The 22,016-nt window shown below is 41.7% G+C and overlaps 1 protein-coding gene across 1 annotated transcript; it reads left to right on the plus strand.

Annotated features, from left to right (window-relative positions):
- Positions 1-183: 183 nt before the first annotated feature.
- On the plus strand, positions 184-18,196 carry LOC309703200 (uncharacterized protein). Its single transcript, XM_082527912.1, has 4 exons — positions 184-522; positions 624-2,026; positions 11,496-11,532; positions 16,413-18,196. The coding sequence occupies exons 2-4, from the start codon at positions 641-643 to the stop codon at positions 17,822-17,824; spliced, it is 2,835 nt and encodes a 944-aa protein (XP_082384038.1). The 5' UTR covers positions 184-522; positions 624-640; the 3' UTR covers positions 17,825-18,196.
- Positions 18,197-22,016: the final 3,820 nt, after the last annotated feature.

Below are 22,016 nucleotides of genomic sequence, written 5' to 3' on the forward strand. Positions count from 1 at the left end.
GGCATGGGGAAACTCCAGGCCTTGAGGGCCGGTGTCCTGTAGGTTTTAGATGTGTCCTTGATCCAATACAGCTGATTTACATGGCTAAATTACCTCCTCACCATGTCTTGAAGTTCTCCAGAGTAAATCCAACTGTGTTTGTGTGACTGCATTACACTCCCACTGCTGTGGAACCTGAACAATAACCAGAACAAAGTCTGAAATAAAAACTGCCAAGCAGCTGCACCACTGAGTCACAGTTTATTTTCTACGCTTAAGAAAAGGTTTCGTTTCTGATCTGCAACAAACGTCTGCACTCTGCTGTCACACTCACGCTGAATGATGTTCCGGCCTCTATGTCACTGAAATGCTACAAACCAGGAAACAGGATGTTGTTCTTCTTCAGTGCAGAGAGACGCACAGACGATCAGACTGAACTCAGACCAAACTAGCAGCTTCCTCTGAGTGAGTCCAGCTACAGGAGAGAAAAGTGGAAAACTCCAACACTGCTGCTTCAAGCTGCTGACGCTCCACACACTGAATGTGAGTTTGAGCAAAAACACGACTCAAAGTAAGTTTCAGTGAAGGTGGTAGAGGAGGGAGGGGAGCCAGGACTGACTGTACTTCCTGTCTGCTGTTTTCAGCTTCACTCACAGACTCAATGGCTTCCAGATCAGAGGAGGATCTCTGCTGTCCGGTCTGTCAGGAGGTCTTCAGAGATCCTGTTCTTCTGTCATGTAGCCACAGCTTCTGTGAACACTGTCTGAAGAGACAGTGGAAAGAGACACCAACACGTGAGTGTCCAGTTTGTAAGAGAAGATCTTCACGGTCAAAACCACCTTTAAACCTGGCTTTAAGGAACCTGTGTGAGTCGTTCTTACAGGAGAGAGATCAGAGAGCTTCAGAGGCTCTCTGCAGTCTGCACTCTGAGAAACTCAAACTCTTCTGTCTGGACCATCAGCAGCCAGTGTGTCACATCTGCAGAGACTCAGAAAAACACACCAATCACAGAGTCAGACCCATTGATGAAGCTGCACAACAACACAAGAAGGAACTTCAGGAAACTCTGGAGCCCTTAAAGAAGAAGTTAAAGGTTTGTGAAGAAGTTCAAGTGAAGTTTGATCAAACAGCAGAACACATTAAGGTCCAGGCCCGACACACAGAGAGGCAGATTAAGGAGCAGTTTAAGAAGCTTCACCAGTTTCTAGCAGAGGAAGAGGAGGCCAGGCTGGCTGCACTGAGGGAGGAAGAGGAGCAGAAGAGTGGGATGATGAAGGAGAAGATGGAGGCTCTGAGCAGAGAGATAGCAGCTCTTTCAGACACAGTCAGAGCCACAGAGGAGGAGCTGAGAGCTGAAGACATCTCATTCCTGCACAACTACAAGGCTGCAGTGGAAAGAGTCCAGCGCTGCCCCCTGCTGGATGATCCACAGCTGCCCTCAGGAGCTCTGATAGACCAGGCCAAACACCTGGGCAACCTGACCTTCAACATCTGGAACAACATGAAGGACATGGTCTCCTACACTCCTCTCATTCTGGACCCAAACACTGCTCATCCAAAACTCATCCTGTCTGAAGATCTGACCAGTGTGAGACGAGGAGATGAACAGCAGCTTCCTGATAATCCAGAGAGGTTTGATTATTCCTGCTGTGTCCTGGGCTCTGAGGGCTTTAACTCAGGGACTCACAGCTGGGATGTCGAGGTTGGAGACAGTACATGGTGGGCTCTGGGGGTGCTAGCAGAGTCTGTGCAGAGGAAGGGATACATTGAGTCTGGATTATGGAGATTATGGTTTTCTACAGGTAAATACTCAGCACACTCACCATCAGCTCCTCTCACTCCTCTCTCAGTAGAGAAGAAGCTCCAGAGGATCAGAGTGAATCTGGACTGGAACAGAGGAAAGCTGTCGTTCTCTGATCCTGATACTAACACACACATACACACCTTCACACACACTTTCACTCACAGGATGTTTCCAATCATTAACACTGGTGATAAAGTGAAGGTGTTGCCGTTGAAGGTGTCAGTGTCAGTGCAGCAGATGAGTTGAGGATGATGATGTTTCTAATGTTGTTTCCTGTCAGTGAGTTGAAGCTGTTAAACTGCAGCTGTCCTCCTGCTGCCTCGTTGTTCCAAAGCTCTTTGTTTCTCTTTTAGTTCTCACTGTTTCTTTCTGTTTCTGCTGTCCACCTTTTCACATGGAAAATCATTTCACTGTTTCTCACTGAATGACTCCCCAAACTAGATTTGAAATTCTATCAAGTTTCTAATCATTACCAGTGTTGGGAAGGTTACTTTTAAAATGTATTCCATTATAGAATACAGAATGCATGCCCCAAAATGTATCCGGTTGTTCAGTCTGACGTCACTAGCCGTGTCTGGGCCTAAACTCCGCTGCAGGTCCATATATCAAACGATCACTGTGGCATTACTGAGAGTTGAAAAACTGTCTAAACTCTTTCATCTTTAATAAAATGATCAGCGTTCTGCTCTACCAGGTGTAACAATTGAGTTTAACATCCAGGCATCCATGAAAACGGAATTTATGACATTTAACGGAGTTAGACGTTAGCAGGGAGTTAGCTCGCTAGCTTCTATCTAAATACAATATAGCATGTCCTGACTGCGGGGTTTTGGAAACAAATTAAAACGTACAGCTCTGTTATCACTTCCAGCATAAATGAAGACAGAAAATTAAACAGCAGTGACGTTTTTAGAGTTACTGAAGTTGGGCTAGCTGGTATATAATGATGTGCTACATGACCGCTAGCGACACATCTATGTTAGCATAATATAAACAAGCTAACTTTTTTTCCACTCGATAAAAGTTAACGTGAGTGTTCTCGGTGGTCAGGAACAAATGTAATCGCTGTAAAAGGACCAAACTTCAGCCAGGAGAACAACTGAGATAATCCATCCACAATACGAGGTTAGTCATTCATATACTGCTGCATGGGCTGGGCTGTAGTTACATCCTAAGGTTTTAAAAACTGAGCTTAAATAAATGATTAGCGGTAATAAAAGCCGAGGGAGGTCAACAGTGATCACTGACTGTTTTAGGAGCTTTTTGAGATCAAATAGAAGAAAATACATAACATTAAACATGTTAACAACACAAAAGCCATATTAAATGCAGACTACTTTAGACCCGGAAGTAGGATTCATCGCGTCATCACTGAACAACCGGATTCTGTAACGTATTCCGTTATGTTACTCAATGACAGTAACGTATTCTGAATACTTTGGATTACTTAATATATTATCATGCTTTTTACAACAACGTGAATGTACTATTGCTGTGTGATTTATTACTATTACTGAAGGTCCGCGACTCTGAACTGTAGTAAAGGGACCTCTGACTAATACGGCGGGGTCCCTGTCGGCTCGTAGCCGAAAAATAGCTTTACTTTGTTGTGTGGGTTAACTTTTCTTGCGAGAGACAGAGAGAGGCGTTGAAAGACTGCTCCAACGGAACTTATTGTTTTCGGAGGAAAACACGAACACGGTGTACAGTCGAGTCTTAATAGCTTACTTACAACTGGGCTCGTCAGGCACTCTTCTTGGCTGAAGTGGTTATTATTATATTTACATGCTTCCAGCTCCCATTTTTCCTCGAGGACAACTCGTACCTTTCCACTCCCCTTTTTCTCCCTCCTCGAGCTCACAGACCCATAACGTGTATGGCAGTCCATTCTCCCTGCAGCACTGACTACACTGCCCATGATGCTACATTCTTTAGAGCTATGCTTGTAGCATTCTGCCTGTTAGCTTAGCACAACAACAACAACAACGAAAAGGCGCTCTCTCACCCAGGAAACACACAGTCGCAGAGAGAGAGAGAGAGAGAGAGAGAGAGCGTCGTAACCATGGCAACCGTAACGCTGCCGCCTGGAACAACAGAACGTAGCTGTCAAACAAAACCCAAACAGTCCTGACCCGCGACAAAATGAAACAGGAAAGTACCGCAGTGTAATCCATTTATTTCAACAAAGTAACTGTATTCTGAATACCAGCTTTTTAAACGGTAACTGTAACGGAATACAGTTACTCATATTTTGTATTTTAAATACATAACGGCGGTACATGTATTCCGTTACTCCCCAACACTGATCATTACAAGTGATTCATGTTTCTATTTGATGTGTAAATGGAGATGATTTAGTTTGCTGGGATATGGACTGACATGTGTTGAATGGGAGGAGCAGTTTGTTGTTGTCTTCTTGTCTGTTTATGACAACAATAAATATGTTGTTGAAACAATGATTCATGTTTAACTCCATATATGAAATGTTTCTGATCTTTGAATTCTGTTTGATTAAAGACTTTCTTCATGACACAAATGAGATTTCAGTGTATTAATAGAACTAAATAAGCTCAGAGTTGAAAGGCTGGAGTATTATGTACGTGCTTCACTGTCAGGATCTTCAGGGGGATTCAAAGGGAAACATCAAACTGCTGTAATGAGATAAACTAGTTGGGCTGAACACACTTATCTGTAGTTTGTCTCCATCCAGGATCATCAGAATATAATGAACATGTGTGAAGAGCCACAAAATGCTGCTGCCCTCTCAGCATGATGAGCTCCAGCCTTTGTTAGCAGGACAACAGGAAACATGAGACAACTTTCAGAGACAGTAACCAACTGTGGCCACAAGATGGCAGCAGCTGATCTGAGATCCTTTATTGGACAGAAGGACTCTGCTCTGTGACGTCATCAGAGAGACGGCCTTCACTTTGATAGATCTGACGTCATGTCTGCACTGCGATGATGAAAGCTGATAAACACATTGTTATTGATCCATGAAATCACCTCTGTCCTCTCAAGTGTAGCTGTTTACAGAGCTGAAGAAGTCCTTCATCATCAAAACAGACAAACATGTATTTCCTGTATTAAGTGACGTCATCCTCACTCTGACCTCTTACATACATTCTGTTCAGTTTTCCTGCTGTAAGAAATAAACTGTGTGAAAATAGAAATGCAGGGAAACATCCATTAATCACAGCTGAGCCGTTTGTTTCTGACTCACATTCAATGAGGCTTCAGGTGTAAATACCTCAGAAGTGTTTGTGAGTTCAGTAGAAGCAGACCCAGTCGACCATCATGGCCTCCACAGCACTACACAATGCAACAGAAAGGCCTTCATCATCTGCTGAACCACCTCTGAACCACGACGCTCTCCCTGCATCTAAAAGCTGTTAGTCAGGATGAGATGCTGCTGTGATCGCTCACAATTTACCTGTGAGACCTTTGTAAATATTGTCTTTGTTTCTGGAGGAAACACCTTTAGTCTGTTTGTATTTGGAGTGCAGATCTGGGCGTCCATCACTTTAACCTGCACACGTTTAGTTATTGAGTGTAGTTGATGTTTGGCAGCATTTTATAAGTGACAGTTCATGAACGGTGAAGGAACAGAGGACGCCTGACCATCCTACCTGTGTCAGTAAGAAGACTTTCATCACAACTTCACAACTTAACACAACTGAAACCTGAATTCAGTGTTGCATAGTTTACTAACAGTGTGTGCTGACACTGAAGTTAGCAGTTTGTTTCCTAAGAGCTGCTGGGACAAACCACAGTGACCGGCTACAGAGTTTAGTTAAGGTGGTTCTAACATGTGACCTGTTGAATTATTTACAGGGATTTATTTTTCATTTAAAGCATCATTTGTGAAGTTTTTATGAAGTTTACTTCTTTTATGTTCTTTGTGTAACGTTTAATGTAATTTCCAACAAGCAGACCTGTGATCACTTTGACTCAGTATGATGGATTGTTTGGATTTGTCTTTGTTTCTCTGGCTTTTCTTGTGTGTCTTTGTGTGTTGGATAGAGTCATGTGACCTGCCCATGGACGACACATGGAAATGAGCAGTTTAGCTCAAATCTGGCAGGTTTCCATCTTCTACTGTTTCATATTGATTTTATTGAAATGAGCCATCCTGTAAATAAGTGAAAATAAAAACAACTGGCTAACTTTTAGTCTGATCCAGTTTTTTTCTTCTTGAGTGAGTGTTTACATCTCAAAACGCTCGCTCACAGCTTTTCATCATCCTGTTTCAATGAATAAAACAGGGGTGAGGTCACTTCCTTTGGGTGGAGTCAGCTGCTGGTCACCTTGAAACAAACACACAGCTGTTCCACTTGTCAGCTAATCAGCTTGTAGCATATGCACAGTTTACAGAACCCCTTTTCTGTAAATTTAATTAATTAACCTGCTAAGCAGATAGCATATGATATGAATACCACTGTACTTTCAAAATATAGAAAGTGATTTGTAGAGGGACAAGCAAAATTTACTCTTTTAAACTCTGCCAAATTAAAAAAAAAAAGACTAGTTTGTTTGTTTTTTAAAGTACAAGCTTACTGGGCCCTGTTTCAGGAAGCCGGTTTAGTGCAAACTCTGAGTAAGTATACCCTGAGTTAACGAAAACTCTGGGTTTTCGGTTTCACAAAGCGAGTTTAGATTGATCCTGAGTGAGTTACTATGACGACACACTCCGTGAAGCTAACCTGCCCCCTAGCAGGTTTACTTCAACTAACCCTGACGTTCTCCGCCTCTGTGTCGGAAACCTGACTGTATAAGTGTCAGACATGGCGTGCTCCTTCCTTGAAGAGCCAGTAGATGTTGAAGCCCAAATTCTCCGCAGAGCTCTCCGCCGGGAGAGAGTGATTAGAGCGCGTTTGGACATTTTATCATTTCCTGATCATTTTCTGTGTGAACGTTACCGTTTTCCAGCACAATCTATAATTTATTTGAATAACATCCTCAGGCCTAATATTGTTCATGTGACACATCGCGGACATCCTCTCAGTTCTGTACATATTATTTGTATTGCACTTCGGTTTTTTGCAAACGGGAGCTTTCTGTATAATATTGATGACGCTGAGCACGTTTCCAAGGCTACCGTCTGTCGGGCAGTCAGGAATGTTACAGTTGCACTGAAACGTCTCCTGTACTCGTTTGTGGTGTTCCCCGGTCACAGACCCACAAGATTTATCAAAGAGGGATTCCACAAAACTGCAGGTATCAGGATGAACAAAACTTAATTTATGATGTGGTGATACTTGAACTACTACTTAAATTTTACATTTATTCTCACGGTTCCCAGGCGTGATTGGCTGTACAGATGGCACTCACATTCCAATCATTGCTCCTTCAGTAAATGAAGGAGACTATGTGAACAGGAAGTCTTTCCACAGCATTAATGTACAGGTACATAGTTCCCTGTAGCATTTCAAACTAACAAATTATTTCATCATAGTAATGGATGCTAATTTGTGTTCTCTGCACTGTGAAGATCATATGTGATGCTGCCAACATTATCACAAATGTGGAAGCCAAGTGGCCAGGCTCTGTTCATGACTCACGAATTTTTCGTGAATGTACACTGAGCACAAAACTTGGACATGGTGAGTTGAGAATACTTTAAAATATATAAAGACCAATTGCTTCAGGGACATTTGAACTGAAGTGTATCCTTCTGTCTTAGGAGAGTTCACTGGCTACTTGCTTGGTGATAGGGGGTATCCATGTTTACCCTATTTGCTTACCCCTGACCCTGAACCGGGCCCACAGCAGCGATATACAGAAGTCTGGTGAGGAACTTTGTCGCATGGAGTCACACAAACCACCTGCAACTCAACACCTCAAAGACTAAGGAACTGGTTGTGGACTTCGGGAGGTCCAGAGAAGGTCCACTGCCGGTTCAGATAGAGGGGGAGGAGGTGGAGGTGGTCAACAAGTACAAGTACCTCGGGCTGTGGGTGGACAATAAACTGGACTGGTCATGCAACACAGAGCACCTGTATAAAAAAGCCCAAAGCCGACTGTACTTCCTCAGGAGGCTGAGGTCTTTTAACATCTGCAGGAAGCTCCTGAGGATGTTTTACCAGTCAGTGGTTGCTGGAGTACTTTTCTATGCTGTGGTGTGCTGGGGGAGCAGCACAGCAAAGAAGGACTCATCCAGACTGGAGAAACTGATCAGGAGGGCTAGCTCTGTGGTCGGCATGAAGCTGGACACTCTGGTGACAGTGGCAGAGAAAAGGACATTAAAGAAACTGCTGGACATTATGAACAATGCCAGGCATCCTCTGCACACGGCCATAAACAACCAGAAGAGTCTGTTCAGTGACAGGTTGCTTCTCCCCAAGACAAGAACTAACAGACTTAAAAACTCCTTTGTCCCACACGCCATCAGACTGTTTAACTCCTCTCTGGAGGGGAGAGGGAGGGGAAACAGGAAACAGGAGGACAAAGGAGGGGGGAACAACTAAGCTGTAGTGCCTCTTCACCTCACTGTGCAATACCTTGTGCAATACTTTTGTAAATAGTCAACAGTGCAATAGACCTCAATACTTGAAATGTGCAATTCACTTGTATTTTTATTTTTTATTCCTATTTATTCTACTTATCCCCTTCGTATAGTTTATTTATATTGTCTCTGTATTTATATATGTGTGTGTGTGTGTGTGTGTGTATATATATATATATATATATATATATATATATATATATATATATATATATAACACTGTCCACTGCTGATGGACAGTGTTGGGAAGGTTACTTTTAAAATGTATTCCACTACAGATTACAGAATAAATGCCCCAAAATGTATTTTGTAGCGTATTTCGTTACGTATTTCGTTACATTACTCAATGAAAGTAACGTATTATGAGTACTTTGGATCACTTAATATATTATCATGCTGTTTACAACTACATGAATGTACTATTGCTGTGTTATTTATTGCTATTACTGAAGGTTACTCGTCATACCAATACCAACTAGATTTTTAAATGTTAATATAAATGAGTAACAGTAGGTGGACATTAGGTAAGGGTGCACTTATTGCAGCGATCTCGTATAGAAAACTATTCAGCGCGTATATAAAGACTAGTAAAGGGACCTCTGGCTAATACATCAGGTTCGTGTCGGGCTCGTAGCCGAAAACTAGCTTTACTTTGTTGTCTGGGTCAACTTTGCTAGCGAGAGACAGAGAGAGGCGTTGAATGGCTGCTTCAACGGAGCTTATAGTTTCAGAGGAAAACACGAACACGGTGTACAGTCGAGTCTTAATAGCTTACTTACAACCAGTGTTGGGTAAGTTAATTAAAAATAGTAACTTAGTTACATTACTAGTTACTTCTCTCAAAAGTAACTCAGTTACTTCAAGTTACTCGTTACTTTCAAAGTAACTAGTTACTAGGGAAAGTAACTTTGGTTTTACTCAGAATTCTCTTGTTAATGTGTTGCTTCCATAACTTTGCCAGTCTTCTAGCTTGCTTACTTGCCGCAAGTGCACTGTGCCACCTACCAATAGAAAGGAAAAGATAATGTGCATATTTCCACGAGAGAAATCCCACGCCTGGACCGTCATTGACTGCTGTCATGATTCTAGCCTACGTCACAGTGTCATGTGCGCCTTTTACATCCAACACAAAAACTGCAGTCGTGGTGCTTTGATTGTACTCAGAACTCGGAAATTCTGCCTTCTGAATAGGAAGATGTAGGTAACACCAGACTGCAGATGAGCTGCATACAGGGCTGGACTGGGACAGAAAATTGGCCCGGACATTTTGACTAGAGGCCCACCATTATAGGAAAAAACAATGAATGAAAACAAACACTGTTGTGACAGTGATGTACACCGTTTTGATGGTATATATGCATCAATCTATCAATCGTTTGTTGCAAGATTCAGATAATTATTTTTTAAAAGCTAGACATTTTAAATGAGAATAAGATATATAAGTATTTCTTTGTGCCCCCCTTTCCCTGTTAATGCCCTACCTGCCCCCCTGGCAACACTTTGCTAGACCCGCCCCTGCACAGTTACCAGCTGTCAGCTACTTAAAAAAGGATCCTGGTGTTATTTGTCTCTCAGAAACAGTTCATAACTTCCCTTCAACTCATTCATGTCACCTGAAAGGTAAACCTGTTTCTCCATCACCTGTTCAGCTCTGATGATCCAGTAAGGACATCTCCTGGTTTCATCTTCATGTTTCCCTCTCACCAGATAACCAAACCGACATCATGACCAGCAGCTTTACAGCTGTGGCTCCAGCAAACATCAGCTGACACTAGAAATTAATATTAAATAAATTCTAACAACAGCTGATCAAACGTGCTGCTGTTGTTTAGCGCGACATCCGCTGGTTTCCTCTTTCGGCGCAAAGTGAGCGATAAACAAACAAGAGAGCCGATCAGCTGATCACTGATCAGTTTCATGATTGAAGTAGAAACAGGAGAGGGAGGGGGGAGAATGAGAGGAGAAGAGGCAGCTGTGCAGCAAAGACACAGAATAAATCCAGCTTTGTGCCTTTTTCATTGTAGCTGAATTACGGGACAAACTGTTCCTTTTCACCTCAATAAGAAACGCGTAATATTTTCTCTGAATACCAGACGGGACGGTTGGCAACTCTAATAACTTATGAACAAAATAAAGTGCAACATCATTAACTTCATAGCACCACCCAGCTGTATAGAAACTCCGTCATGCTAGCTAGCACGCAGTACGGAAAAAGTCAGCATAACGAAAATAAACTCCACCTAAACTTGGTTCATATCTGACCCGGAGAGACTGCAGGTCATAACTTCTTACCTGAAGTTCAGTTCACACTTGGACCGGCGGCCGCCTCGGGTCTCTTTTCCTTCTGCGTCCCTTTTCCTTCATCCACCTGCTGCCTCCACCACTTGCTAATGTTACTGAATCTGTGGAAGCTCCGCGATAGCCACCACACGAAGTAACGAGTAACGACCCTATCTAAATCCCAGTAACGACTAACGCGTTCCTGATTTTGGCATAATAACTAGTTACCGTGCTCGTTACCACAATAATAACGTAGTTACTGTAACGCGTTACTTAATAACGCGTTAGTCCCAACACTGCTTACAACTGGGCTCGTCAGGCACTCTTCTTGGCTGCAGTGGTTATTATTATATTTACATGCTTCCAGCTCGTTTCTGCTCGATGACAGCTCCTACTTTTCCTTTTTCTCCCTCCCTCGCTCACAGACATATAACGGGTAGGCAGTCCATTCTCCCTGCAGCACGGACTACACTGCCCATGAGGCTACATTCTTTAGGGCGATGCCTGTAACACTCTGCCTGTTGCCTTCATATTAAATCATTTAAAAAAATATTTCTTCACGTCATTATGAGACGAGAGAGACACCGACATTAGAGCCTCTTAATGTGTGTTTTGTTTGGGTTTCCAACGGTGTGTAAGTACCAAAAATAGTAACTGTATTCTGAATACCACCTTTTTAAACGGTAACTGTAAAGAAGTACAGTTACTCATATTTTGTATTTTAAATACGTAACGGCGGTAAATGTATTCCATTACTTCCCAACACTGGCTGCAGCTGATGAAAACAGTGCATTGTGTTTGATGGAGGACTGAAGTGTGTGTCCAGCTGAGCTCTCTGTGTGCTCATGTATACAGATGCTGATAAACACATGTTTGTATTTGGACCCTGTTACTGATCAGGACCTGCTGTGTGTTTCCTGTCCACAGGTCTACAAAGAGTCGCACTTCCTGCTGTGGTTCAGATGTTCAGCGTGTTGCTTTGTTTCTCACATGTTGGCTCCACGGTCTCTGCTGCTGTGGGCTGATGTCATGCAGCAATACAGCTGCTCAACATCTGGCCTTGTTTTCATCAGCAGATATTTGGCTTTTAGATCAAATGATATTTGCATCCAACCTTCAAACACGTGTGGAGAATTCATTATTTCTTTGAAAGGTTTTTTAGTAAATAACAGAAAAACGAAAGTAAGAGAAAATTTTATTCTATAAAACGTGAAAAATTCCACACACATGTAACTCACCACTGTGTGAACATCACAGGGGAGAAATCGTTTCTCTGAGTCAGAGATGAGTGTCAATAACACAAAAGTAACACTCAGTGTCATGCAGTGACTTTTACACAACCAGATCAGATGAACCAACTCACACTAAAACATGCATTTTGCTGCACTCTTTACACTTATTTCTTTTCTTTCTGCTCTTTTATATGATTTGTAAAAGAACAAAAAAATATTTTATATCAGCAGCAATTTTTCTCAAACTGCTGCATCACAGCTTTCATGCTCTGACCTGCATGTGAAATGAGATAAAAGCTCTTTATTAGTAACTTTTACAACTTCTGGCAGGTTAATGTCTGAACTTTGGAGTGAAACACACCCTTAGTTACAGGAAATAAGTAAGTAAGTAAGTAAGTAGTAAGTAAAATTTATTTATATAGCGCTTTTCACAGATAAAAATCACAAAGTGCTTTACAACACAGAAAATGGGAATATAAAACAATATAACAGTAAATAAAACAATGTAAAACAATAAAACTATAAAAACAGCATAAGAAGAAATTAATCAAATGCTTTTCTAAATAAAAATGTCTTCAGCTGTTTCTTAAAACAATCAATGGAGTCCGTGCCGCGAAGAGACAGTGGGAGAGAATTCCACAACCGTGGTGCCACAGTCTGAAAGGCCCGATCACCACGAGTTTTAAAACAAGTGCGTGGTACCACCAACAGTCTCTGATCTAATGACCTTAAAGCCCGAGAAGATGTATGTGATTTCAGCAGGTCAGATAAATATTGAGGAGCCTGACCGTGCAGGGCCCTAAAGGTTAGAACTAAAATTTTAAACTGAAACCTAAAATTTACAGGCAACCAGTGAAGGGAGGCCAAGACTGGAGTGATATGCGATCTTCTCTTGGTGCCTGTTAAGAGACGTGCTGCAGCATTCTGCACAGTCTGAAGACGATTTAAGGCTGATTTGTTAAAACAAGTAAAAAGGCCATTACAATAGTCTAAACGAGAAGAAATAAAAGCATGAATAATCATCTCAAGTTCAAGCTTTGATACCATTAGTCTGAGTTTAGAAATATTCCGTAAATGATAAAAACAGTTTCGGACTAGCTGCTTAGAATGCTGCTCGAGCGACATCGAGCTGTCAAATAAGACACCGAGATTTCTAAGGCTTGATTTTACGTAAGGGTCTAAGAAGCTGATATGCTGTCTAATTTCTGGGACCATATGGTCTGGAGCAATAATTAGAGTTTCTGTTTTATCAGAGTTTAGTTGGAGAAAATTGTCATATAACCATTTGTTGATTTCTGTCAGACAATTACTTAAATTAGACAATTTATAAAACTCAGACATTTTGAAGGAACAGTATAGTTGGATGTCGTCAGCATAGAGATGATAGGAGATATATTTATAGCGCTTAATAATTTGGCCTAGGGGAAATACATAAAGTAAAAAGAGAACTGGACCCAGGACAGATCCCTGAGGTACCCCACACGGCAAAACTGTTGATTCGGATGTGACATGATTCATGCAAACAGTAAAAGATCTCTCAGACAGATATGATATAAACCATTTTAAAACAACACCAGTAATCCCAAACAAGTTCTCGAGTCTGTTTATCATGATACTGTGATCTACAGTGTCAAAAGCAGAGCTGAGATCCAGCAGGACCAGCACTGTGTATTCTCCAGAGTCTGCTGCCATCAAGATATCACTAGATACTCTAAGTAAGGCCGTTTCAGTGGAATGCAATTTACGAAAACCAGACTGGAAAGTGTCCATAACAGCATTTTTATCCAGGAAATAGTTAAGTTGTTCTAGTACTACTTTTTCTAAAATTTTCGATATAAAAGGCAATTTGGATATTGGCCTATAACTGTTAGGAAGAGATGGATCCAGCTGGGGTTTCTTTAATATTGGCTCGACGATAGCTTGTTTAAAGAAGCTGGGGACTGAGCCAATATGAAGAGAAGTATTTATCATTTCCACAATACAGGGGCCAATTGAATCAAACACACTAGTGAAAAATGAAGATGGAAGGACATCAAGGGGGCTTGAAGTCTGTTTTATATGACAAAGCAGGCCTCTGATGTCTTGTAATGTAACAGGAGTAAAAGACGACCAAGTATCAGAGGAGAGCAAGTTAAAAGTTTGATATTGAGAAGATGATGGAGAGATATTAGACCTGGTTTCAATGACCTTATTTCTGAAATAGTTCATAAACTCATTGCAGTCGGACGTTGAGTGAACTGGTGCACAAGGAGCATCAGGAGAAACAATACTCTTAATTGTTTTAAACAAGAATTTAGGATCTTTCTTTTTTGAAGCTATGAGGTGTGAAAAATACTCTGTTCTGGCATTTTTCCACATGTCATTTAGCAATAGGATAGATTCTTTAAGGTGTAACTTATAAACCTCAAGTTTGGAAGCCTTCCACAAACGTTCTAGCTTGCGACAATATCTTCTGAAATTACAAATGTTTTCATTTAACCAAGGATGAGATTTCAAACGTAGGACAGTACTTTTTTCCAGAGGTGCCACTATGTCTAAAATAGAAGTACACTGGTTATTAAAGGATGAGACAAGAGAGTCCAAATCATTGTAAGTCATTTCAGCGTCAAACATGGCAGAGAACCTTTTGCCGGCGTTCAGGTTTATGATTCGCCTTTCAATCGTTATTTTGGGAGCCGGGGGATCCAAATAAAACGACAAGTTAAAATATATGCAGCTATGGTCACTCACATGGACATTTTCCACACGAATGTCATTTATATTTAAACCCAAGGAGAAAACAAGGTCCAATGTGTGACCCTTTACATGTGTAGGGCCAGAAACATGCTGCATAAAATTAAAAGACTCTGTGATAGTCATGAAGTCAGCAGCCATATTACAGGATGCATCATCAATATGAAAGTTAAAATCTCCCAACATTACCACCTTCTCTAATTTAATAATGGATGATAGGAGGTCGTTAAATTCAGTTAAAAAGACTCCGGCAGGGCCAGGAGGTCGGTAGATTAAAATACAATAAAAGGTGTGCAAAGAGCCGACCTTTATCATCTGAAGTTCAAATGAGGTAAAGGAATCCGAGTTCATCAGTCTGCATGTGAATCTGTCCTGGTGCACAACAGCGAGACCTCCACCACGTCCCGAAAGACGTGGAGTTCCGATGACGGAGCAGCCAGTCGAACAAATTTCCTTCAGATGTATATAATCCATGTTTTGTTGCCACGTCTCAGTTAAACACAAGAAGTTGAGAGATTCCTTTATAAAAAGATCGTTTAAAATAAACGATTTGTTTGTGATTGAGCGAGTGTTGAGCAGGGCAAACCTGATTGAAGACTTTTGGTTGGTGCAGTCAACAGCTGACTGCAGTGGCACTCGAAATAAACACCTATGCGCACCTCTACACCTGTTACGCCGGGCGGGGACTTCAGGGCTAGCAGAAGCTAATATCCATAGTGGTACATCACCTCTGCCATCAAAACGGCGGTCGAAGGAGGGACGCCAAGTGAACATGGGGCCATCAGACCATAGACTCCGAGCTGGGAACTGCAGTGTAGCGTCGGCACCAGGTGACAATAGATGAATTGGTCGTAGGCACCGGGATTCTTCCCACATCCAAGAAGCTAATCTTCGGTACCTTCTCAGTCGCACCTGGACACCGGCCCTGGTTCCCCTACTTCTTCTTTTCTTCGTGTTAAATCCCACCGATATGTACGGTAACATGCAGTCAGGTGAGGAACACACAAAGGGTGGAGGGAAAAATTTCCTGTAACTGTCCCAGCTGTCACAGTAGCTCTCCATTGAATCTTTGATATACAACATCATGCCCCGATCATAAGTATTGGTGGCAGAGACAAAATCAAAACATAGGACGGTAAAAATAATATTGCAAGTGACAATAGCGGCCAGTATAAAACTATACCAGCGAGCTGTACAAGCGGCAAAGCCAAACACAGGCGCCATCTTGAAAAAAATACAAGTACACACCAGCGGTCGCTTCTGTTTCCAACCCCTTAGTTCCAACACCACTGTCTGTAACTAAGTGAATCCACCTTAACACCACCTGTGTTTGTGTGACTGCATTACACTCCCACTGCTGGGAACCTGAACAAGAACCAGAACAAAGTCTAAAATAGAAGCTGACAAACAGCTGCACCACCGAGTGACACTTTATTTTATAAACTTCACAACAGGTTTCATGTTGTGACCTGTGGAGGTGAAGAGACACAAAACCTGTTTTACAGCTTTTGAGCTGCAGGCAGGATTGAAACACACCTTAGTTAAAAGTCAAACAGCAACATTTGTCTCCTCCCCTCACGTCACTCAAATGCGACAAATCAGGAAACAGGAACTTCCTGTCAGGAAGTTCTTTGTCCTCAGTAAAGAGAGACGCACAGACGATCAGACTGAGCTCAGACCAAACTAGCAGCTTCCTCTGAGTGAGTCCAGCTACAGGAGAGAAACGTGGAAAACTCCAACACTGCTGCTTCAAGCTGCTGACGCTCCACACACTGAATGTGAGTTTGAGCAAAAACACGACTCAAAGTAAGTTTCAGTGAAGGTGGTAGAGGAGGGAGGGGAACCAGGACTGACTGTACTGCCTGTCTGCTGTTTTCAGCTTCACTCACAGACTCAATGGCTTCCAGATCAGAGGAGGATCTCTGCTGTCCGGTCTGTCAGCAGGTCTTCAGAGATCCTGTTCTTCTGTCATGTAGCCACAGCTTCTGTAAAGACTGTCTGAAGAGATGGTGGAGAGAGAGACCAACACACGAGTGTCCAGTTTGTAAGGAAATATCAGTGAATGATCCACCTTTAAACCGAGCTTTAAAGAACCTGTGTGAGTCGTTCTTACAGGAGAGAGATCAGAGAGCTTCAGAGGATCTCTGCAGTCTGCACTCTGAGAAACTCAAACTCTTCTGTCTGGACCATCAGCAGCCAGTGTGTGTCGTCTGCAGAGACTCAGAAAAACACACCAATCACAGATTCAGACCCATCGATGAAGCTGCACAACAACACAAGAAGGAACTTCAGGAAACTCTGGAGCCCTTAAAGAAGAAGTTAAAGGTTTGCAAACGAGTTCAAGTGAAGTTTGATCAAACAGCAGAACACATTAAGGTCCAGGCCCGACACACAGAGAGGCAGATTAAGGAGCAGTTTAAGAAGCTTCACCAGTTTCTAGCAGAGGAAGAGGAGGCCAGGCTGGCTGCACTGAGGGAGGAAGAGGAGCAGAAGAGTGGGATGATGAAGGAGAAGATGGAGGCTCTGAGCAGAGAGATAGCAGCTCTTTCAGACACAGTCAGAGCCACAGAGGAGGAGCTGAGAGCTGAAGACGTCTCATTCCTGCACAACTACAAGGCTGCAGTGGAAAGAGTCCAGCGCTGCCCCCTGCTGGATGATCCACAGCTGCCCTCAGGAGCTCTGATAGACCAGGCCAAACACCTGGGCAACCTGACCTTCAACATCTGGAACAACATGAAGGACATGGTCTCCTACACTCCTCTCATTCTGGACCCAAACACTGCTCATCCAGAACTCATCCTGTCTGAAGATCTGACCAGTGTGAGAGAAGGAGGAGAGAGGCAGCAGCTTCCTGATAATCCAGAGAGGTTTGATAATTACATCTCTGTCCTGGGCTCTGAGGGCTTTAACTCAGGGACTCACAGCTGGGATGTTGAAGTTGGAGACAGTACAGTGTGGGAACTGGGGGTGTTGGCAGAGTCTGTGCAGAGGAAGGGAAGCATACAGTCTGGATTATGGACAATAGGGTGCAGTTTAGGTACGTACTACACACGCTCACCACCAGGTCCTTTCACTGATCTCTCATTCCAGCAGAAGCTCCAGAGGATCAGAGTGAATCTGGACTGGAACAGAGGAAAGCTGTCGTTCTCTGAACCTGATACTAACACACACATACACACCTTCACACACACTTTCACTCACAGGATGTTTCCATACATCAGCACTGTTGATGATGGTAAAGCAAAGGTGTGTCCGTTGAAGGTGTCAGTGTCAGTGCAGCAGATGAGTTGAGGATGATGATGTTTCTAATGTTGTTTCCTGTCAGTGAGTTGAAGCTGTTAAACTGCAGCTGTCCTCCTGCTGCCTCGTTGTTCCAAAGCTCTTTGTTTCTCTTTTAGTTTCACTGTTTCTTTCTGTTTCTGCTGTCCACCTTTTCACATGGAAAATCATTTCACTGTTTCTCACTGAATGACTCCCCAAACTAGATTTGAAATTCTATCAAGTTTCTAATCATTACAAGTGATTCATGTTTCTATTTGATGTGTAAATGGAGATGATTTAGTTTGCTGGGATATGGACTGACATGTGTTGAATGGGAGGAGCAGTTTGTTGTTGTCTTCTTGTCTGTTTATGACAACAATAAATATGTTGTTGAAACAATGATTCATGTTTAACTCCATATATGAAATGTTTCTGGTCTTTGAATTCTGTTTGATTAAAGACTTTCTTCATGACACAAATGAGATTTCAGTGTATTAATAGAACTAAATAAGCTCAGAGTTGAAAGGCTGGAGTATTATGTACGTGCTTCACTGTCAGGATCTTCAGGGGGATTCAAAGGGAAACATCAAACTGCTGTAATGAGATAAACTAGTTGGGCTGAACACACTTATCTGTAGTTTGTCTCCATCCAGGATCATCAGAATATAATGAACATGTGTGAAGAGCCACAAAATGCTGCTGCCCTCTCAGCATGATGAGCTCCAGCCTTTGTTAACAGGACAACAGGAAACATGAGACAACTTTCAGAGACAGTAACCAACTGTGGCCACAAGATGGCAGCAGCTGATCTGAGATCCTTTATTGGACAGAACGACTCTGCTCTGTGACGTCATCAGAGAGACGGCCTTCACTCTGATAGAGCTGACGTCATGTCTGCCCTGCGATGATGAAAGCTGATAAACACATTGTTATTGATCCATGAAATCACCTCTGTCCTCTCAAGTGTAGCTGTTTACAGAGCTGAAGAAGTCCTTCATCATCAAAACAGACAAACATGTATTTCCTGTATTAAGTGACGTCATCCTCACTCTGACCTCTTACATACATTCTGTTCAGTTTTCCTGCTGCAGCAAAAAATGCTGCTGTTTGTCGATTCATTTCATTTATCTAAACTTTCAGCCACTAATTTTGCAGATTAAACAAACAGTTTCATTTAGTATGAACAAATCCTAATTTATAACAATAATAATGACAATAATAATGATAGTTTTATAAAGCACTTTCAATGTAGCAGTAGTAGTAAGTAATAAGGTAATAACTTCTTAAAGATCTAATCAAGACATTATTAAATGAACAACAAGAAACTTGTTTAGAGTGTGAATGTTACACAGAAAGCATTTAAACAAAAAATAAAACTGAACAAGGTATGTTATATAAAGTGTTGTGAAGGCTGAGATAGAAAAGAACCAGCCCAGTTAAAACATTCTTAAGTAACAACCTGAGTAGAAGGTGGAGAAGTAACAGCTGTGGTTTTCAAAAGATGATTATTTCCTGGTGTCACAGAAGAAAAAGGCTAAGCAGCTGAATCTTGGACCTTTAAATCTAATAGTGTCATAGTCCTGGCTGGCCTGGAGTGTTCTTCCTTCTTTCTGTCTCTCTCCACCTCTTCACTCTTTCTATCTTTTTACTCTCAGGTGAAGTTGTGAACCATCTTTCTCTTGTTGGTCACACATGGCTCTTACAAGCTAGGTCCCTAACTTTTGCTAGCTGTTGAAGTTGTGGTATATCAGTGGTTAGAAATGCTATTATTGCTTTAGGGTTAGTTTAACACAAAGTCAGGACTGACCCAGGACCATTGCTGTGAGTCACACTACGCAGGGTAAAGGCCCTTTCACAGCGGACGTAGCATGCACTGCGCTCACCACTAAGAGCTGAGGATCCAAATTTTGTAGTGCTGGCTACGCTCTATGCTCTGTCATTTCTTTGTGTGGCAGCTCTGTGTGTACTAGATATGCCTGAATCTTGTTTTTGGAGTTTTACATTTGGGATTGACATGAACCATCAGCTGAAAGGAAGAAAAAATTGGGTAACAAAAACCAAAACAAAAAAACAATTGGGTCGTACTGGCAAGTTGAAACTCACACACAGCCAGGCAACTTGATTGCAGAGTTTTACAGGTAGGGTTTTGCTTTGTATATTTAATCAGGCCTTAAGAAAACAAAATGTAACTTCTTTTTATGTATAGATGCACAAACATAAAACCTTCAGACATTTTGGTTTGCAAGGTTAAAAAAGTTCACAACAACGCATTTGATTTACAAGTACAAAATATTTTTTACCACAACAAAGCCTGTTATCTCCTGGAAAAATGACTCAACATTCTTCCTTGGATTTCTGTGCTTCTGTGGATGATCAGCTCCATTCTCTGCTGCCCTTACCTGCCCAAACCCCGTGAAAGTTGATTAAAACACTCAAAAACAGGTGATCATCACTTTTATATGTTTAAGTGCATAGTGTGGATGATATCATAAGGCCTTGAGGCAATCAGATGTAAAACACAGTATTTATGATTTTTAAGTTGTAATGATTTCACCCGAACGCGACGGAAAGGTTCGATTACATATTAGAATTCAAAGCAAATATGTGGTTCATTTTTTGTTACAGAAGCAGGAATTTTTTTGTCCTGCATGTGGAGAAATCTGCCGTTAAATCAGAACACATGAACACATCTGTACAGGACAGGCTGCATTCAAACCCATATTACTGTGTATCATGTGTCACTGTGTATAGCGCTTTATGACTGACTGTCTATGAAAACACTTTGCATGTTCTCCCCGTCTCCTCTGGTACTCCGGCTTCCTCCCACAGTCCAACGACTTGCACTTAGTGGGGATACATTAACTGATCAATCTACATTGCCCATAGGCGTGAATGCAGAAGTAAATGTGAGTACGCAATGTTGTCTGACGCTGTGTGTTAGTATTAACCCCGATTCTTTTGTCCCCATGATAGAACAGAGAAAACTGACTCAGTGTGTTAAAGCATTTCTATTTCTTTTTATTCAATCATCTTCCGGAAGAGAGACACCCCTGCACAGCCCAAACGCCAGTTGCAGGATCTCTAACATTACAAGCTCAACATGTGTCTTATATGGTGTTATTTCTGTACTTTACACGTCACGCAGTTTCGATACCAACATTGCTTATATGGCAAAGGTCCTCTTTTCTGTGTCTTATCTATTAATATGCCTGTGCACTAAAACTTCCTGTGCAGCTTGTAATAACTTGCAATAACTCTACAAAAAACATGCAGTTTCCTGTCAGCCTGTGACCTAGTCTCAAAGCTGGCCTTCTTTTATACATAAAACAATGTAATGAGCGGATACGCATTAAAAATATTTCTCTATTTCTTAGCAACAGACTGGCGACCTGTCCAGGGTGTACCACGCCTCTCGCCCTATGACAGCTGGGATAGGCTCCAGCGACCTCCACTACCCTGAAGAGGATAAGAGGAAGCAAACAGATAGATGGAACATATTTATTTATCATTTTTTGTATTTTTTGTCTTTTAACTTCGACTTAGTCTCAGTATACAGGGAGTGCAGAATTATTAGGCAAGTTGTATTTTTGAGGAATAATTTTATTATTGAACAACAACCATGTTCTCAATGAACCCAAAAAACTCATTAATATCAAAGCTGAATGTTTTTGGAAGTAGTTTTTAGTTTGTTTTTAGTTTTAGCTATTTTAGGGGGATATCTGTGTGTGCAGGTGACTATTACTGTTCACCATCAACATTGCGTGCAGCAGCAACCACAGCCTCCCAGACACTGTTCAGAGAGGTGTACTGTTTTCCCTCCTTGTAAATCTCACATTTGATGACGGACCACAGGTTCTCAATGGGGTTCAGATCAGGTGAACAAGGTGGCCATCAGTGTTGGTCAAGTTACTTGAAAAAAGTAATCAGTAACTAATTACTGATTACTCCCCCCAAAAGTAATCCCGTTACTTTACTGATTACTTATTTTCAAAAGACTTAGTTACTTAGTTACTTTTTAAAAACACGATTTACAACCTGAAGAGGTGATAAAGTGATAGATCTTTCAGCCCAATTCTACTTTTTCTACATAATCCATCATACAAAATGTAATCAAATGAAAAAGTCTCTTTTTTTAACTTATTATATCAGTTTTAATCTTTTAACTTTATGCATCAAGCAAAAATATAATTATATGCAACATTCTCTGACTTGAATAAATTAG

The sequence above is a fragment of the Aulonocara stuartgranti genome (assembly GCF_965226115.1).
Source record: "Aulonocara stuartgranti genome assembly, chromosome: 3".
Taxonomy (NCBI): Eukaryota; Metazoa; Chordata; class Actinopteri; order Cichliformes; family Cichlidae; genus Aulonocara; species Aulonocara stuartgranti.

Coding starts and splice junctions, on each gene's coding strand:
- LOC309703200 (XM_082527912.1), top strand. CDS start 641: ATGGCTTCCAGATCAGAGGAGGATCTCTGCTGTCCGGTCTGTCAGGAG. Junction 2,027..11,495: donor TGTCAGTGCAGCAGATGAGT/TGAGGATGATGA, acceptor TCCTGTCCACAG/GTCTACAAAGAGTCGCACTT. Junction 11,533..16,412: donor CTTCCTGCTGTGGTTCAGAT/GTTCAGCGTGTT, acceptor TGCTGTTTTCAG/CTTCACTCACAGACTCAATG.